The 19,746-nt window shown below is 32.5% G+C and overlaps 2 protein-coding genes across 3 annotated transcripts; both read left to right on the top strand.

Annotated features, from left to right (window-relative positions):
- The first annotated feature begins 1,348 nt into the window (after positions 1-1,348).
- LOC111003377 (ATP synthase subunit b, mitochondrial-like) lies at positions 1,349-2,175 on the top strand. The gene has a single exon (XM_022273834.2). The coding sequence runs from the start codon at positions 1,354-1,356 to the stop codon at positions 2,134-2,136; it is 783 nt and encodes a 260-aa protein (XP_022129526.2). The 5' UTR covers positions 1,349-1,353; the 3' UTR covers positions 2,137-2,175.
- Positions 2,176-2,879: 704 nt separating this feature from the next.
- LOC111003319 (serine/threonine-protein kinase tricornered) lies at positions 2,880-18,450 on the top strand. 2 transcript variants are annotated; one of them, XM_045633984.1, is made up of 11 exons: positions 2,880-3,205; positions 4,147-4,227; positions 8,202-8,346; positions 9,759-9,906; positions 10,304-10,414; positions 10,748-10,989; positions 11,537-11,676; positions 12,461-12,632; positions 15,935-16,099; positions 17,199-17,362; positions 17,871-18,450. In XM_045633984.1, exons 3-11 carry the CDS (start codon positions 8,225-8,227, stop codon positions 17,984-17,986), a joined length of 1,380 nt encoding a protein of 459 aa, XP_045489940.1. In that variant the 5' UTR covers positions 2,880-3,205; positions 4,147-4,227; positions 8,202-8,224; the 3' UTR covers positions 17,987-18,450. The 2 variants fall into 2 exon arrangements, with proteins under 2 accessions (XP_045489940.1, XP_022129449.1); XM_022273757.2 differs by having other exon boundaries at positions 12,449-12,632.
- Positions 18,451-19,746: the final 1,296 nt, after the last annotated feature.

Below are 19,746 nucleotides of genomic sequence, written 5' to 3'. Positions count from 1 at the left end.
CCTAATATATTCTCCTCTCTCTCTCTATCTACACTCTCACCAAAAATCTTCTAACACTTCGTAAGTATAATTTACAGTAATTACTACAAAACCTAAGCCTCTACGACCTTCCTACTTATCTCTAAGTAATATTCCGTTATTATTTGTTTTTTCTTTCTCTCTATTTGCCCATTATCAGTGATCTGTTTTTCACGCACGCCGTCGATTGTTTGGGTATAAGGTATTTTTCAAGTGAACATCTAATGTGAATTCCTAGGTTGCGTTAAACGTTCAACGCTACCATGCAGGAGGTATGAAAGCACTGTTGCGTTAGTAATGCTCCTGCGTAGGGGGAATAGAAAGAGACATAGCGAGAGTCAAAGCGTAATTTCTTATACACTTCTTAATCTTACATTAGTTATCATAATCCCATTGTTAATTTGATTTGGATATTTCTTCACTAGAAAATGATAGTCGAAAGATGCGATCAATTGTGAATTGTTAGCAATGTTAATAAAGTTTGTCTTAAAGAAACAATATGAGTTCACTAAAAATCCATGTCTAACCCTACCTATTTTCATTAACACATTACGAAGTTTCAATTCTTTCGCGCGGAGATCCACGCACTATTTTTTCCTTACAACGGTTTTCTAACGGTTCCTAACACTGGAGTGAGCTAAGTACGAAGTAAAGGCCTACTGTAACTGGCTAAGTATGGCTACTGTTATTATTTTTGGCCACGCGGGCGGCTTTTAATTTGTCGTTTGCTATTGTGATTGGATCATCCGGATCCGTTAGTACGTTACACGTAAAATTAAGCCTTTTAGCTGTTATATATATATACATAGGTACTTAGCAATATGTTGCGCGCCATCTTCCAAGTGAAAACGATAACGCGTAGAAGCCTGTTGAGTTGCGTTACAATAGTCCGCAGTTTCATAATCAATACAGAGATGACATGAAATGAAATGATAGCATAATAATATTGTGTTATGTTTTAGCTTGAATATATTTGCTTATTTTGAATAAACTTATAAAATTTTCAAAAATATCTTAATATAGGTACTAATAATAACTAGGCATCGGCTAAATTTTTTAAAGGTTTATTTCCAACAAACCAATAATGAATGTCTTTTTTGCTATAAAAAAATTACAATAATTTTCAACACTTACAAAATTTGTCGACACGAGCTGTCATTTTCATACAAATTTAGTATTCGTCTTTCTATATATACATATAAGGCATCTTGAGAAATTTTGCTTTATCTATATGCATTTAATATCTACGGCTTCATTGCTGTCAAATTTATTTTAAATAATAAAATCAAAAGGTAAAATATAATTATTACTATTCACTGGTAACTTAGTGATTACATGAGTATGATCTTAAATAAAATACTTAAATTAGGGTCTTCAGTATTAGAATCACGAATTGTATTTGCCCACACAAAAACATGTCCGGCAAGTAAGAAACCTGTATGTCCCCCCGCGGCTGTATCTCAACAGGGGGACGTGACGGGGTTGACCGGCAGTACGGGATTAAAACGAGGGGAGCCTGGAAAAGTCCGCATGGGTATGTTTCCAGAAGAATGGTTTACATTTTTCCACAGTAAAACAGGGGTATCTGGGCCATACGTATTCGGTATTCTTGTAACAAATTATTTAGTAAGTAAAGAAATTTTTATAATGGAGCATGAATATTATGCTGGGCTTTCCATATTCGTAATGGTAGTAGGAGGTGTGAAGTTATTGGGCCGCAATCTTGCCAATTATCTTGACTCTCAAATAGAAGCAGTGGAGAAAGAGCTCGACCAGGGCCTAAAAAATCAGATGAACATGTTCGAAACAGTTATAAAGGATTCAAAAGATATGCAAATGCGCGCTGTTGGGCAAAAAATGTTATTGGATGCTAAAAAAGAAAATGTTGCTATGCAGCTTGAAGCAGCGTATCGCGAGCGGTTAAGGATAGTATTCACTGCAGTTAAAGGACGGATGGATTATCATGTAAAGCGTACCAGAGTTGAGAATAGAATCCATCAAAAGTGGATGATAGATTGGATTTTAAACAATGTCAGAAAGTCTATTACACCAGATTTTGAGAAGCAAGCCCTAAATAGAGCTATTGAAGACATAGCGGCCATGGCTGGTAAAGCATAAATGCTGTTTCTGTGTACTTAGATTCTATCGGAAAGAAAAATTACGGGGGCCTTTTACACAAAATTAGTTGTAATAATAAAATATTTTTGTATACAATGGTACCTTCCTATTTATATTTGTAGGCGTACTGTTGCTTTACTCCTCTCCATGACAAATCTACTTTAAAAAAAGTAATAATTCATATTGTCGCCCAATTGCAGAAATTCTTCATTTTATGGATTGGTTGACCGTTAAGCTCTTAATGCTATTATAGGTACGTATAACTTAATTAATGATATAAATTTGGATCGATTAATTCGTACAATAGTAACATTTTTTATCGCATCATATCGGTACTAGATATTTTGATATAGACCAGATTAAACATTCGCTTTCGACTAAACTGTTTAATTTTATGAAACTGATCCGAATCAAACAACAAATAAAATAATAATAACAATTTAGGTTATAGTCGTTATTTCATGAGGACAGACATGAGGTACATCTAAAATAATTGAACTCGACATTAACCTCTCGATAGGGCCAAAAGTTATCTAAAATGAAAAAAACGTTGAGAATTGAATGATGTGAACCATATGATGAAATTAACAATTCTAACTAAAGAAATAAAGAAAGCCTGCAGTCTGTGCACCATTCGTTATTGTCTGATCACTTATGTCTTTTGTCTCTCGGTTAAGTCACAGACTACTTATCTCTAGACGTCTGTCTACTAAAACATTAGTAATCTGTGGTTGTTTCGAGTTCGCTGTTCGACTGACATCGCTGACATCTTTCTTTGTGCAACTTCTTAAAGTCGCTCTTGCTTGTGTAAAATCCCGTTAATTTGCTTTCGTAATTTGTTTTAACAAAGGCTTTAACAATTCGTGACGGTGAAGTGATTTATGAGCTACGTGACACAGGACGCTGGCCTCTGTGTATGCTCATAACTCCGTGCTATAATAAAATATTGTTATAGTAATTTATCGATTAACCTTCTTCAACATATTGTTTTCAATGCTGTTTATTTATTAGTGCTGTGTGGTGACTTAGGAACTAGCAGCAGGATTTTTGTGAGGAAGTGCATCTCAAGGTTTGTAAACGGCTGTTATCTTTCTTTCTCACTCTATACTACGTTAATTAATATTGACTTAATCTAAAAATATCCCGAAGATTTTAATGATCTATATAAGAATCTCTCTTTTATCTCAGGCCGAAACGATTATTCAATCTCTACATAATTTTGCGGTCCACAGTTATTCAGTTAAACATTTCGCAATTGACTCTTCTAGGCATAATTGTTGAAGACGACTCTTATCATTTTCATGGAATATTTGCTAGTATTGTAAAAAATATTGGAAGAATGCACATTTTCCGTCTGGAAGAGTTTGAAAATACTATAAATAAATTACAAATGAAGAAATATTAAGCATATTTGTCATTTTAAGTAGTGTAAAAGATGTTGTGACAGGAATGCCTGCTTAACACTGCAATTTAGCAATTGAGGAACAGAGTACCAATCATATTCATTAACACAATTGTTCTATGACCATGGTACAAAATGTAAATTTATTCAATGTAAATATACGTTTATGTAACTCAGAGCACAATGAGATACTTCTCATTCTCAATTAAAGTGCTTTTCTCACTTTACTTTACTTCACTTATTCATTATAAAGTACCTGTGTTCTGATAACCTTTATTTCCTCCAGTCTTATAAAAATATATACTTGTCTGTAAGGAATAAATCATTTGTCTTTGGTATAAGATAATTATTTTGTTAATTTGGTTACAAGACATATCCTCTCCGCTTTTGACAGAACTCTATTGGTTATGTGATTTGATATTGTGTTGTTAAACAGAATTGGTTGTAGTGTGTGTTTTAATGCCTTAAATAATTTATCAATAATTTCATGTTTATACTACAATCCTATCATATGCCAGGTGTTGTCAAATATTTAATTTAACTTGAGTTACTGTTAAATCTTACAACTAGTAACTGTATTGTTTATAATAAAACAATATTGTTTTCAGACTGAGCCGTGTCTTGGGGAAAAATCAACCCGGGCACTACGGTGGCCCCAGAAACACCCCCTCCGGCTCCCCAACCGCCAGGTAAATTATTTTAATGTTTTACCTAAAAAATGGTACAGGTGCATTATTAAATATTTAAAAAAAGGAAATAATGTGTTTGCAAGAGCTGCAATGTGGTAAATAAACATGTACTAACATGTAATAACTTTAATCCAGTAGTGCTCTTAACGGGACCACACAGTATTAAGTGTTTCATATATCTTTTTTTGTTTCATAGCGAATGCCGAACGCGAATGGTGATCAGCCTTCTGTGTACATGTAGATTTTTAGATTTGAGATGTTTCAGTTACAATGTTGCCCTCACCATAAAAAAGTCTATTGTTGTGATTTAAATGCAAACTTAAGCTACTAAACCAACCCTGCTCTAAAACACATACTGGGTTATCAACAATGAATATTCTACATACCTCTTTAAAAATACATATACACTTAAACAACAAGTAATAATTATTCATATAAGTACTGCTTTTGCTTTTAAGATATTACTGTTTTTTGCATGATATAGTAATCCTTGTTTTTTAAGAAATAAGACCTGTATTCTTATTATTATTATTATGTATTCTGTTTTGTACAAACGTTAAAATCTTTGTTAAGATAAACTACTAAAAGATTTGTTTTTATTATAAGCAATAAAATCTTTACTCCGATGACATAAACTATGAATAATTAAGAATTTGTAAACTGTACACAAAAAAATACATGTCAAATGACCTTCTCGTGGTTCTGTTGGTACAAAGACATCTCATTCTGTGTGGTAATCCATTCAGTTTAGCTAAGGCGTGTAATTTCGTAAGATGGACCTGTCAAGTTGTTTGTTTAACGATCACTAAATAATAAACAAACAGACACATGTTAAAATTGAAGGTCGTTACGACATTATAGTCCGATCGCCTGATGTTTTTCTAAGAGATAATATATTCGTGAGTTTTGATTGAATATTAAAATGTGAAGATAAACATGCGATTCTCATGTGTAAATATTATTAGACAGCTGATAATTTTCACACATGGCAAAGTACATCCATTTAGACCAATGCTTGGAAAATATGAACAGATTAATGTACAAAGAGTAAACAATTCGAATAAAATAGTAATAGTGTAGAAATCATATCAATCAAATCAATCAAAGTAATCAGTTATACGGCAGGATATTAGAGCCTTTTTAAAATTGTTACGGCTAATGGCGACGTGTATCTCGCTCGTATATAATATATACATATTAATATTAAGTTTCTCATGTAAATAAAATATCTCTGTTTTGTAATGAGAAATAAAGTTCTTTAAACATTAAACATTTTTTTACACATCGGAAAGTGTTAAAACTTTAAAAAAATTATAAAGTTATACGTCGACTGTTATTCTCTACTGGACATTTAGTTTTTTTCAATATGTCACTTAAGCAATACGCAGAATATAGAATAGTCTCAATGAGTCATTTGTGTAAGAGCTGATGTAATAACAGTTATCTATGTCTTGTGAAAAATCAATCACGCTTGGCAACTGAATTGATTATTAAACTCTATAAATAATGCCGTAAATATATTCGAGTTGTAGGATCAAATAAAGGATTCCAGTGGGTGTATTGATTTCCTTGGGATTGTTGGAATTTCCCAGCGAGTATATTTTTAATTAGCTGTCGTCCTCGGCTCGCAACTTTTGCAAACATTTTGTTTATTCGTAGGTATTATGACTAACAAAAAAATAATTGTGCATTGTCATGATTTTATCTGATTAATCAGCAATACGAATATGTTACCGACTACCGTACACTTTCACCATAACTAATGATTACTACTCCATTATAATATCTATAATTGCTATGCTTCTATATTTTAAATTATTCCTGATTTTAGATTCGATTTTATCTATTTATAAACAAGATGATGAAATATCATAACATCACTAAGTACTATACGTATTTAACTGACAGAGATTGAAAGTATAATATATAGTTATTTAGTTTTTAGGTTCCTGAAGAAGTTCGCTCGTTCCTGCAGAGGTTTGTTAGTAGAAATAAAAAGTTTGCTATTGCGTAGAAAGCGCCCGACTAGTAGTCGCTTTGAGAGTGGTTGTGGTTTAAAAGTGCGTCATATTATTCATTAACATTTGTAATATTAAATATAATTTTTTTTTAGAATTTACAAAATTCCTATTGTACTCTATGCTAGAAATATGAGCACTAAATATCTTAAAGATAAACTGAAATGATCATGCATTTTTGTATCTTAATGAGAAGTTAAATTCATTTTATTATAGTATATGAGAATTTTGATCTTCCTGTTATCAGAATAACAAATTATTTCTTTGGAATATGGCATGGACGCCAAAAGTTATCACACAAGTGAAATTGATTCTATATCAAACGTCGAACAAATAATAACGCGTCACCTGTAAAAGAAAGATCGGATGAAATGCTAGAAAATATTTCTTAAAATAGTTAGTATGCAAATAATCTGTCGATTGCAGCATTTAGCTATCATTTCAAGAATAGCTTCTGTTTATTTTTAATGTTCTTAAAACAATGTAGCGTTTGTTTCATTGTTTTGCATTCTTGGTATTTTATCACACAGTATTATATTGAATGTCATAACTCCCCAAAGCGATATCGTCAGCATGTGAATAGAAGAGTGAGAGCCACCAAAGTAGTTTTTAAATTATTTATTAACACTTCGTTACATTACAATATAAAAATTGAACATAATTAAATGAAAAGGAGGGCAACTGGCGGCCTTAACGCTTTCGAGCGATTTCCAGGCAACCACTGATACTCAAAAATACAATTGATATTTGTAGGCGAAAGTAAGTATGTGACATACATACATACAATTATGACGGAAAATAACGAATTTTAATTCTCAATCCAAAAAGACGGTAGACACAATCAAATTTTTTCGAAAGTTTACTAAATATATCACGAGGTGTCAGTTATGAGAAGTACCTACTAGATTTCTTAAATACCTGAGAGTGCCCTTTAAATATTACTAATAACTATGTAATTAGTCCAATCTTCGCCGTCAGGTTTTTTTCGTTACATTTAGCGCGGATTTTATTAATTATATTATTTTATTAAGTAGACAGACACGATTTATAAAGATGAGATATATGGTTGGATATGTTATATATATCCCATATATTCTATATTTATATTCTAGCTTCGCTAGCTGCAGGCAGGTTCTTCGCAGACTGGTGGTTCCGATTTGTATGCGCCATAGCAAATTTTAAATTCGACGATCGATTGTCTATGAATATTATATATACAGCTGACATGAATTGACCAATTGATTTGAATTGGGTTGAATTTTTCCGATCCAGTTTAGAAATTAAATATTTTAAGAGGTCCATTTGGAAGGTACTTTAATGATACTAGGTAACATACCTACACCATAGTAGATCGCGGCTAACTTTTTCTTTTTTATATCGTAGTTTTTTGCTTCACACTACAAAAAAATATGCACAAACCATAAAGTGATATTACTTGCAGCGAATCGCGTGTTTTGTGTAAATAATAGTTATTGTATATTATCTAGTGTTATTTCACTTCGGTGTCTTGGGGTAGAACCACCATAATGATAATTGTCGAGAATTAAAGTACCACGCTGCTCTGTGACGTCGATTATTGATGACGATATCAATTTGAAGAGTGTGCACCAGTCTCAAAACAGTCGTTCAAGAGGTCCCGCGTATTTAGCCTGCTTCATCCTGAACCCCATCGGGCTCAATGACGCTATTTTATTCTTGTCTCACATATTGCTTTAAGTGCAAAGCCAGGTCGCATCGGAACGGTACTATTTTGCCATCCATATACACGCCTGAAGATTTAAGTTTGTAATTAAATTATTCGTTTTAATGGTGGAGTCGAAGTCCGAACACTTACCTGTTCGTTTACGATATGGATGTCTCTCAACTCATTTATCATTTTATTTTATTACGCTATTTTGGCTAGATACTGTAATTTGGAATGTATTTAATGCTAAACGATATTTTTATTTATTGTAGATGCTGTTGCAGGGGCGTTGGAGATGACGGGCACAGACAATATCCGCTTTAGCGGGCACACCATAGACAAGGCCACTAAAGCCAAAGTCACCCTTGAGAACTTCTATACGAATCTCATTACACAGCACTATGAGAGAAAGCAAAGGTAACTTTTTCTACTAGCTACTAGCTAGTAAATCTTTATACTACCAAATGTTAGCTTACTCTGTTACAGAATAGTATTTCATAATCATAATTAGTATTTTTTTAAAGAGAAAAAAAGCAATTAACGTAAACTATAACTTTACACTAAAAGCGACTTTCCTTCGTCTGTCTAGAAAAGATGTAGAACATTTCCGTAGTTGGCGAAAAGTCGATTTCATTATTGCATTACTGTGATTATGGCCTTGAAACAATTAGTTGACTGTTTTGTTGCCACCTAATTATTACGTTTGATTAATTTGATTTACAAATCATGGCCAAGGGCGCCGTGCATGCTGAATCAGATGTAGTATATTCTCATAAATTAAAAAAAAATAAACTTTGCTACGGTTAATTTATTCGTGTAGTATGCTAGAACGTCACTCTCTTCGTTGAGTTGACTGTTCCAAACGATGTAGTTTTCCACCTATATGTATATTTTGAATTGTTTTATAAATACTTATTTCCGTATGCGTTGTAATATATATAACTCGGCAACGCGAGCTAGGCATATGTTGGGCGATAAATTTAATGAATCTTATACAATAACTTAAAACGATGAAATATTTCAGTGTATATTAGAATATTGAAAGCCCAACTAATTTCTATGTGTTAGCATATACATAGATTTTTATATAGATAATATCAATCTTACATAACATATATGTCTACAATATACATTATAATCTATCTTAAATACATGGCAATTATTAAAATAATAGAAATGTTCCTCCTCCAATTTCAATTCCTATAATATCAATATATACATAAGTTATCAATTAAATATACAATTGATAATTTGATCGAGCGGCAAATAATTTTAATGTGACTGAAATGGTATGCTATGCTAGAAATGTTTGAGTGAAATGAAATTTGCTTAAAAGAAGCCGCTCTTGCTGCGTTTAGTGTAGCGCATAATATCGTTTTGGCACTCGTACTCTCTGGATATACGCCAATTTTCGCTTTTTCAAGACAGACTTGTTCAAATCTCGGTTACGTAACAAGTTCGATATTCGTATTCCGGGTTGTTTTAATTTTTTCTAAGGTCAATGAAATTGTTGATACTTATTTGGGTTCCAGTGGAATAATCTTATCTCGCTTATCAAACAATATGAAATTAAGTAGGTTCATTATCAACTTATTTAAACAGATCTTTTTGTTGCTTTGATTGATTACGGCGATTAACATGGAGCTCTCTATATGTATTCATAGCTTAAACTGTATGTTATACGTGACCTACACTTGTATGTAAACAACATTGTCTTCTTAAAGCTAACTTGGCTAAGCAGGGCCAAAACAAAGAGTTTCATGGCATGTGCAGATAAGGGGTGCGTTAGAGATTAGAAAAGATTACTTTACATATTTTGATTTTGATAGATTGGAGAAACTGGAGGAATCGCTCAAAGATGAAAGTCTCACAGAGAGTCAGAAACAGGAGAAGCGTCAGCAACATGCTCAAAAGGAAACCGAGTTTCTTAGGCTCAAACGATCGCGGCTTGGTGTAGAAGATTTTGAGCCATTGAAGGTAAATAAACAGTTGAAATTGAGCTCACATGACTCGACTGAAAAATAGGCAAATCGTGAGATGGTGATAGTTAAATGTAATCCATCCCCCTCTACATACGTTCAGCTCCCATTAATCTTCTATAAAAATGTATTCTATTTTTTTGATATTCAATAGATTAGTTGAAAATTAAAATAATTGGGGTAATTTTCAGTCCGTTGTAATTGTACGACAAGAAACGGTTCAGTGGCCTATGTATATACCTCGCCTCGATATATCCTTAGCACAAAAAAGGCACGCCGTTGTCAAGTGCGAAAAAAGAAAAAAAGAATTATTAGCATTTTAGTTTTTAAAATATTTAACCGTAATTAACAGGTATGAGAGTATAAGATATCTATTGAAATTATTTTTATTTCAGGTGATCGGCAGAGGGGCGTTTGGTGAAGTGCGTTTAGTTCAGAAGAAAGATACGGGTCACGTTTATGCTATGAAAATACTCAGAAAGGCAGACATGCTTGAGAAAGAACAAGTAAGCATAAAAAGCTTGTTTATATATATTATGTTAAGATGTTATTTATTTGGTCAGTTGCGGTTTTAGTATTTTTAAGCTGGCAAACTTTTAATGTATTACCAATTTGTGATATTTGAAAATCCGTTAATAGTTAACAAATAAAATGTATGTATAGTGTCATATGTTGAAACTCGTATTCAAATTGAAAAATGTGCCCGGCCAAAAAGTTTTGTAATCTCTGACATGTCAAAAGTGATTTAATTTATTGAACTGTCAGAAATCCACGGAATTAAAATTAGAGTATATCTATGGCTTAAAGGTTTGTGCAAAAATAGGACTTTTAATTTATAGGTTGCCCACGTGCGAGCAGAAAGGGATATTCTAGTGGAAGCAGACCACCAATGGGTGGTAAAGATGTACTACAGCTTCCAAGATCCCATGAACCTATATCTCATCATGGAGTTCCTGCCAGGTGGCGATATGATGACGCTTCTAATGAAGAAAGACACCCTCAGTGAAGAATGCGCCCAATTTTATGTCGCGGAGACAGCGCTCGCTATCGATAGTATACATAAACTTGGATTTATCCATAGGTGAGGCACATCTGGCTTATTTTATATACACACTAAAATTAGTTACAGGAGTCATAGCTTAAATAATACTATTGGAAATTGTTCGGAAAACATTTGGTATGAAGTGCAGATTTATCGCAGACCCACATTTTTTTAAACTTCTATTCCCCAGTACATGGTTAACATACAGTCAAAATCGTTTACGACATCGTTTAAAACAAAATACAGGTTATTTTGACCAAAATCAAGTCCCGGCTGAATTCTATTGTATTAGGTACTTAACGTCATCGATTTTACGACCTAATTTAAATTAAATTATTTATTTTTACAGTAACTTAATACTAATACAATAGAAAACTGAACTGTAAACATAAAATGAAGAAACTTAAAACCTCAACAATTTTATAACGAAACTATAAATAATGCAATTCTTGTGAATTCCGCCACTCAGCAACTAAATACATCTGTGTCACAAGCAGTATTTAGTATAATATGAGTTGTGCCTTCGATGTCGTAATAACAGATTTTGCACGTATATAATAATAATAATGGTTGCTAATATTTTCAGAGATATTAAACCCGACAATCTGCTACTGGATGCGCGTGGGCACATCAAGCTCAGTGACTTTGGCCTCTGTACCGGCCTCAAGAAGAGCCACCGTACCGATTTCTACCGGGATCTTAGCAGAGCGACTCCGTCTGATTTCAGTAAGCATATTAAAATTATATGTTGATGATTAATTGTTTCGAAGGTGTTAATACACGTTATTAGTATAGTTTATTTATATACTTGGACATACAGTTAATTTTATTCGCTTTTTAGACGCTTTTTGGACTATTTTTAATATAAGAGCAGTGTTGTAGTGGCTTCAGCGTGCGACTCATATCTGAGGTCGTAGGTTCGATCCCCGGCTGTGCACCAATGGACTTTCTTTCTATTAACATTTGCTCGATGAAGGAAAACATCGTGAGGAAACCGACAATTTTTAGACCCAAAAAGTCGACGACATGTGTAGGCACTGGAGATTGACTTTGATTGACTTGCCTATGGATTAAAAAAAAATATCATGAAATAAATTCAGAAATCTGAGGCTAAGACCTAAAGAGATTGTAGCGTCACTGATTTATTTTTTATAACACAACTGAGCGTTTTTAAGCTGTTTTTGCCCCACACCAATGTGGAACCAGCTTCCCACTGTAGTATTTCTGAACCAATTCGACTTAGGGTCCTTCAAGAAAAGAGAGTACCAATGCTTGATAGGCTGGCAACGCACTTGCGAGCCTTCTGGCAATGTCACTTAACATTAAACGAGCCGCCTGCCTCTCTACCTCCTATTATTTTAAATATATATAAAAAATTAGTAGTTTCATATCCATATTCAATCCTATTACTAAATATAACATACATCTGTCAAAATGTATATTTCCAACGAGCCGTTTCAGTTTAGTAGTTTAAAGGATGTGTCTACATTACGAGTAGTCTATTTTCCAGTAACGACATCATCCTCGGCGATGGATTCGAAGCGACGAGCCGAGTCTTGGAAGAGAAATCGGCGCGCCCTCGCCTACTCTACCGTGGGGACACCCGATTACATCGCTCCAGAGGTCTTTTTGCAAACGGGATATGGTCCACAGGCTGATTGGTGGAGCTTGGGAGTCATTATGTGAGTGTTGTGTGACATATTTTATATTATATGTACTTTTTATGATATGCGTGAGAGGTCGTCAAAACTACGAAGTGTATATGGAAAACTATAATTTTCACTTAGCTTATTTTACAGTTTTTGAGTAACACAGACTCAACATTAGATACAGTTTTATATTATTTTTTTATTTTAAACAGCTTTTGCATTTTTGAACGGTCGATTAGATGTTCCTACAAGTTATTAGATTTTAATAATGACACAGCTTAAACTACCTACATCTCTTTGTATTTTGCGATTTCTTTTATTTGCCATAAGAAAACTGATTATTTAAATTTGCGATGCGAAAGTAACATGTGCCGGCTTATAAATATTAGAGTAGCGTTTATACTGTCAGTCTTGGTGCATTATGCCATGTTCTCATTACATAATCATGGATTTGTCGCGAGTTCGATTCATGTAACCTCAACCAATTTTTAATTTTATAAATACTTTGCGAAATCACTGTGTATTTCTATATGTGTATTTTTATATGATAGAATTGTTTTTCTCAAGGATTACGTAATCCTATTGGTTTTCTTTGTTTTTTTTATTTTATAGTATGTATTGATTAACTTTTTATACATGTATGCGGGTTATAAATTATTACGTTTATAATAATAATAATAATAATAATTTATTTATTGCACGAATATGGTATAAAATGTCAAGGTGGTACAATTGTCAGTCGTTCGCATATTCTGCCACACACAGTGGCGCGCAAATTTATCTTAGTTTAGATTTTACATTATTAGTCAGATTCATATCAATTAAGTCAATTATTATACATAATTAAATTTATATAAATTACCATGTCTCACACAAATAATCGTTTATTGAGTAGTATGTTTTTTCTAAAAGTAATGCACTAAGTCGCTTTTTAAAGATTCTTGTCGGAAGATCTTTAAGTTCTTTCGGTAATCTATTGTAAATTTTAATTGCCATACAGAAGGCGTTTTTCCGAAATAATTCTAAATTTATTTTTGGCACAGCCAATTTCTCCCCATGTCTACTACTTACTACATTCGATTTAAAAATATGTATATTTCTGTGTACGAACAGGGACATTTCTAATATATAAATACATGGAAGAGATAACACTTTGAGTCTCTTAAATAGAGGCACGCAACTATCGATGCAATTTGCTCCACAAATTGCTCTAATACATTTTTTTTGGGCCTTAAATACCCTATTCACTTCGACTGAATTTCCCCAAATTATAATTCCATATCTAATTATAGATGCAATATATGCATGATAAGCAGCTAATACCGCAGCATGGTTAACAGTTTCCCTTAGTCGTTTTAACACAAAAACAAAACGGTCTATTTTGTTCTGTAATTTTTCAATATGTGATTTCCAATTACAAAATTTATCTATCGTTATACCTAAAAATACACACTCGTTCATTATGTCCAGTTTATTGTGTTTATATTGTACGTCTATTAGTGTTTTAGAGTTATATGTCTGAAAATGAATTATGTTAGTTTTGGTCATGTTTATTTGTAGGTTATTTGAATTCATCCAGTTGATGGCGTCGTCTAGAGATTTAATTAAGTTGTTTTTTAAATCTTGGTCGTTTTTGCCTTTTATTATAAGTGTAGTGTCATCAGCAAATAGTATACAGTTCTGGTGTATAGCATCTGGGAGGTCATTTATGTATGTTAGAAAAAGTAGTGGGGCCAAAATACTGCCCTGAGGTGTTCCGTACTCATTTTTCTTATAGTTGGATCTATAGGTTTTTTGTTTTAGTTTACAAATCTTTGTTATTTCCACATATTGCATTCTATTTTCAAGGTAACTTTTCACCCAGTTATAGGCATTACCTCTTATTCCGTAGCATTCTAATTTTTTTAAAAGTCTTTCATGGCATACAAAGTCAAAAGCCTTTGTCATGTCTAAAAAGATGCAACCTACAAGCATTTTATGATTTAAGCATTCAGTAATTTGTTTAACTAGGGTAAAGCACGCAAGGGTAGTGGAACGATTTTTCCTGAAGCCAAATTGTTCTTTTTTTAGAATATCGTATGATAAAAAGAAATTCTCTATTTTATTATACATGACTTTTTCGAAAATTTTAGATAATATGGGAATTAAAGTTATTGGTCTATAATTAGTCATTTGTGTTTTTGCTCCTTTTTTATGTAATGGTTTGATAATTGATATTTTTAGTTTTTCAGGAAAGATCCCTTCTACTATCGATAGATTAATTATGTATGTCAGTGGATCAAGTAGGTATAATGCGCATGATTTAATTGTTTTGGTATCTAAATTATCGTATCCTGTAGATTTTGTATTTTTCAACGATGTAATAATTTTTAGTATATCCGTGTTATTTATGGGGGAAAGAAAAATACTTTTATGGTTTAGAGGGATTTTAGCTTCTGGCAAATTGTTTGTTTTATTTTTAGTAGGCAGTGAGGTAAAATAGTCATTAAAAAAGTTGCATATTTCATGCGGTGATTCATATGTTTTGTTATCGATATTAATTGCTTCTATTCCTGAATTAAATGTCATGTCTCGTGTATTAGTTTTAATTACATTCCAGGCTGCTCTAGTTTTGTTTTTTGCGGAATTTATGTATTCTGCATTATTAAGTTGATGGGATTTATGTATACATTTTTTTAAGATAGATGAGTATTTATTATATGCAGACTTATTTTGTTTTTTATTGTGCTTATTTAAATGATATTTTAGGTATAACGTTCTTTTTCTTATACAACATTTTTTTAGCGCTTTAGTAAAGAATCTATTTTTGATAGGCTTGCATGTAATGTAATGTATTATTATTTATGAGAGCTTTACTTACTCTTGCTGATAAGAGGAGCGGGAGGGGTATAAACTGCAGTAAACCTGCTTAGATATTATTTGAAAGGTCCCAATTTGCCGAGCGAAATAGATCAATAAATTAGTACATATGCGAATCTCCACGTAATAAGTAATTGGTGTGAAAAAAAAACACTCCATGAATTCCCATGATTCTAGTCTAAAATTAGGTAACAATTTTTGTGAATCTACATATGCCATATCTATAGTCTAAAATGTAAAGAACTTTTTTTCTCTGTATGTTTTTAATAATACAAAATTATGCAATTTTGCTTGCGAACGTACTGATAATATCGTGTGATCCTGATCGTCAAATTGATATTAAGAATGCGATTTATTTATTTGTTCAAAAGCAGTGGCATATTATTGCGAATGCTATGCTAAATAATCTGTGATTGCGTGACATAATATTATATGTATATTATATATAATAAAACAAAAATCATCTGTCTTTTCAGGTATGAGATGTTGATCGGATATCCGCCATTTTGTTCGGAGTCGCCGCAAGAAACGTATCGTAAAGTGATGTCTTGGCGCGAATCTCTCACGTTTCCACCAGAGATCCCTATCAGTGAGGAAGCCAGAGAGACCATTCTTCGCTTCTGTTCTGAGCCTGATCGCAGGTAAGCAAATGGGGCATTGGGCATTCGTTGTGAGAATAAAGTAATAATTTCAAAACCACCTCCAACTAATATCAGAACTGGTACCAATATCTGATTATTTAATCAGAATTGTTTGATTGAACTACAGAAACCGTTTTAAATAATCTCAGATATATTTTGCAAAATGTAACGATTAGCTTGGCCAATAAATTTCAAAAAATGTGTTGTTTTTTTTTTCATTTTTAATATGCAACAGTAGTGTTGTAACGAATCCAGACAGAGTATAAATGTCATATTCCATTTGACATTAAAAAAATGACAATGACAATAGGTTTTTTGACAGAATGAAATATAAAATATTATCCAGAGTAATCTATATAAAATACGTCACAGAGTAAGTAGTAAGAGAGTAACTTGTAATAAATAAAATTTTTTCAAGAACGTATAAAGAAATATATTGTTTTTCATACATCAGTTACATAACATTAAACGGTCACAGATTAGTCAAATTAAATTAACAACGACAGTTACAAATGTGTGTATGACACGTGTTCAATTAAATATACTATGTGCGTCTGTTAAATTTAATAATGATAATAACACGTCAACTAGTAGCAGTATTTCTGGCAAATACGAAAATGAATTTAAATGAACTAGATAATAATGATTAGCTATCACAAATGAAAAAAAAATCCAAAATGATTTTTATTTTATTATTATTTATAACCCCTCAATACTTGACTTGTTTCACAAGCCATGGACTATATAAAATCAGAGAGTACGTGATATTAATATTAAATTTGTTTTTTTTGAAGGCAATACTTAGAATTGAAAATAACAATGAGTATAGGTTCTTTTAAAATCTTGTCTCAAAAAGACACCGTTAAAAGTCAAAAATTAATATCAAAAAAGCAAATATACAATAAATGCCACTAATTTTACATTTACTGCCTCAAATCAAGGGCGTAGAACCAAAGAGAAGAACAAGCAATAAACTCTCCGCCACTCTTTCTAATCGCCAAGTTTTTTGCTTCACACAACGTTAGAGAGGTATATGCAATAAGGCAACATAAAATCTGGCTATATTCCTGTGTTATGTGGGTTTATTTGTATGTTCAAGACTGGGTTCCCAACGTGGCATTGAAGACGTGAAATCCGTGTCTTTCTTCCGAGGCGTGGACTGGAACCATGTACGCGAGCGCCCTGCCGCTATCACCGTGGACGTCCGCTCCATCGATGACACCTCGAACTTTGACGACTTCCCAGATGTGAAGCTCGAAATTCGTAAGTTTTTTAAAAGCTTTATTCAATGAAACTGAAAATGTGATAAACACTCTCAGTTTGATATGAAATATCTGAGATTGAGAATGGTCCAGCAATGTTATTATCATGGCCTCATTATTAATCAATAATCAAGCATCAAGCCTTTTGCTGTTTTGGGGTTGAAATATATATTTTATACTACGACTTTTCCTTCACTGTAGTGACAAGTGCTATCGCTATAGGCGTTTATCTTCTAGGCCAACACTGCTTTTGTTAAATGTCTCCTGCAAAAGTAGTCATATCATATATTAATTAACAATAATTAAATTTTTGATTGAAATAAATTTTTCTTCAAAAATTTTATAAGCGAGAAAATAAATTATTGTGGACTTAGAGCGATTTTATCCTAACTCAAATATTTAGGGATATTTTCAAATATGAATAATTTAAGCCAATAAAATGTTATTGCACCAAGCAAGAATATCAACTTTACGCATCGATGTACAATGAATATATTTTTCGTTTCCAGCCTCAGCACCGATCACTCAGGACGGCGAAGTAGCGTATAAAGATTGGGTGTTCATTAACTACACGTTTAAGAGGTTCGAAGGACTCACTCAAAGGGGTACTCCCACAAAGAAGTGAACCCACTGCATTAACGACACTTGAGCTTAAAAACTTCACCGCGCCAGATAACTAAAAATCACAGTGAGTAAACTATTGAAAACCCACTACTGTACCATAAACTTACCTTGTCCTCTCACGGCTACGGATGAGTTTGTGATATTTTATTATTATATGTAATACTTGTACATAGCTGTAAGCTTACTGTTCCGTTCTGAGTAGTTTGAGTCACATTTTCATGGAGAACTTTTTTCATATATAATTTTATTTTTCACGATTATCCTATCGCTGTGTTCCTAATATTTTCTCGAGAACGGCTGGGCCGTGTCGAGTTATATGATTTTTATTTCTCTGGCGAGGTATAAATGTACTAACACTGTCTATATTAGATTTCTTTTAAGTATTTTAATTTCGATTGCGCCCGAAATTTTTTTTTTTGTTATTTATCCGATAATTTATAGTTACGTAACTATAATACGAATTAAGTACATACGTTAGTCGCCTATGAGCGTTCCTAAGTATATGAGTGATCGAAGCAGTTTTTAATCGTCTGACAGTTCCAATTGACGGGAACGACATATTTACTGTACTATGTACTTGATTTTATCAAAGACTAGTTAAATTACTTTTTCTTGTATCCTTTATTTCAACAGCCGTTCTTGCTTCGTAGAATGTTGTATGTTATATGTGATTGTGGTAGAGAGATGAATAAAACCCGAATGATAAACTTTAACTCTATTTACTAAAATTATTATTATGACTGTTTGCGAGTGTTTATCATGCGGGCATTAGCCTAAGGACGCTGCATTTTTCACGTGAATATGGACCAACATTATCTTGCCAATTTGCCCGCGTTGAGTGCGTTTTACCTATGACAAGTCATTGATTTACCACGCTGTTTGGTATTTACAGTATTTGAATGTTGGCCATACGATTGCACCCTAGTTTCTGTTGATACATTAAAAGGCGAACAAAATTTAAATTACTGAATGGTATGTATTACTAAATATTACTGAACAATAATTATAGAAACTCAATACAGAATTGTGGACGATGTTAAATAATTTACAACAAAACTAAAATGTGATAAATTTACCAACTTATGTTATTAATGATCCATTATTATTATGATTGAAATATAAAAGGAAATTTAATTGTAACAAAACGATTTAGGTTGTTCAATAACTTGGATGTTTATCAGACATAATCCTATCTGTAACTATACACATTATAATTCTTAGAATATTTTTATATTTATGTAAATATCGATTGGAGGTTCAGAGTTCAATTCATTGCAATAGTATTCCGTCCAAAAATTTAGTTACTATTAAATGCTTTATTCTTAAAGTCAAATATTAATTCTCATATAAATTGTACATTATAATTAGACTTTTGAACAAAAATTATTCCTGATAAATTTCCAATTATGTAACAACTTAAAACAGAAATAGCCCGGTACATTTTCTTGTCAACGTCCATACAATCAATAATCAATATAAGTATTGCCTGCAACATTCAATGTGAACGCCCAGAACTTACATTATTATTATTAATGTAAATTTTGTAAGTTGTATTTTAATTATTAAATTTTCGTTTAGTTTAACTTATAATAACAGGCAGATTAAGTCTTATCCTTTGAATGGATATTCGGCAGGCAGATTAAGTCTGCCTTTTCAGCATGGTTCATTAGAACTTGCCGAATACAATGGATAGTCAATGAAACTGCATTATAAAAATATAAACTTAAGATCCATCTATTGAACATCGTCATGTATATTTCA

The sequence above is a fragment of the Pieris rapae genome, chromosome Z (assembly GCF_905147795.1).
Source record: "Pieris rapae chromosome Z, ilPieRapa1.1, whole genome shotgun sequence".
In the NCBI taxonomy this organism is placed as follows: Eukaryota; Metazoa; Arthropoda; class Insecta; order Lepidoptera; family Pieridae; genus Pieris; species Pieris rapae.
This window is presented reverse-complemented; position numbering and strand designations above follow the sequence as displayed.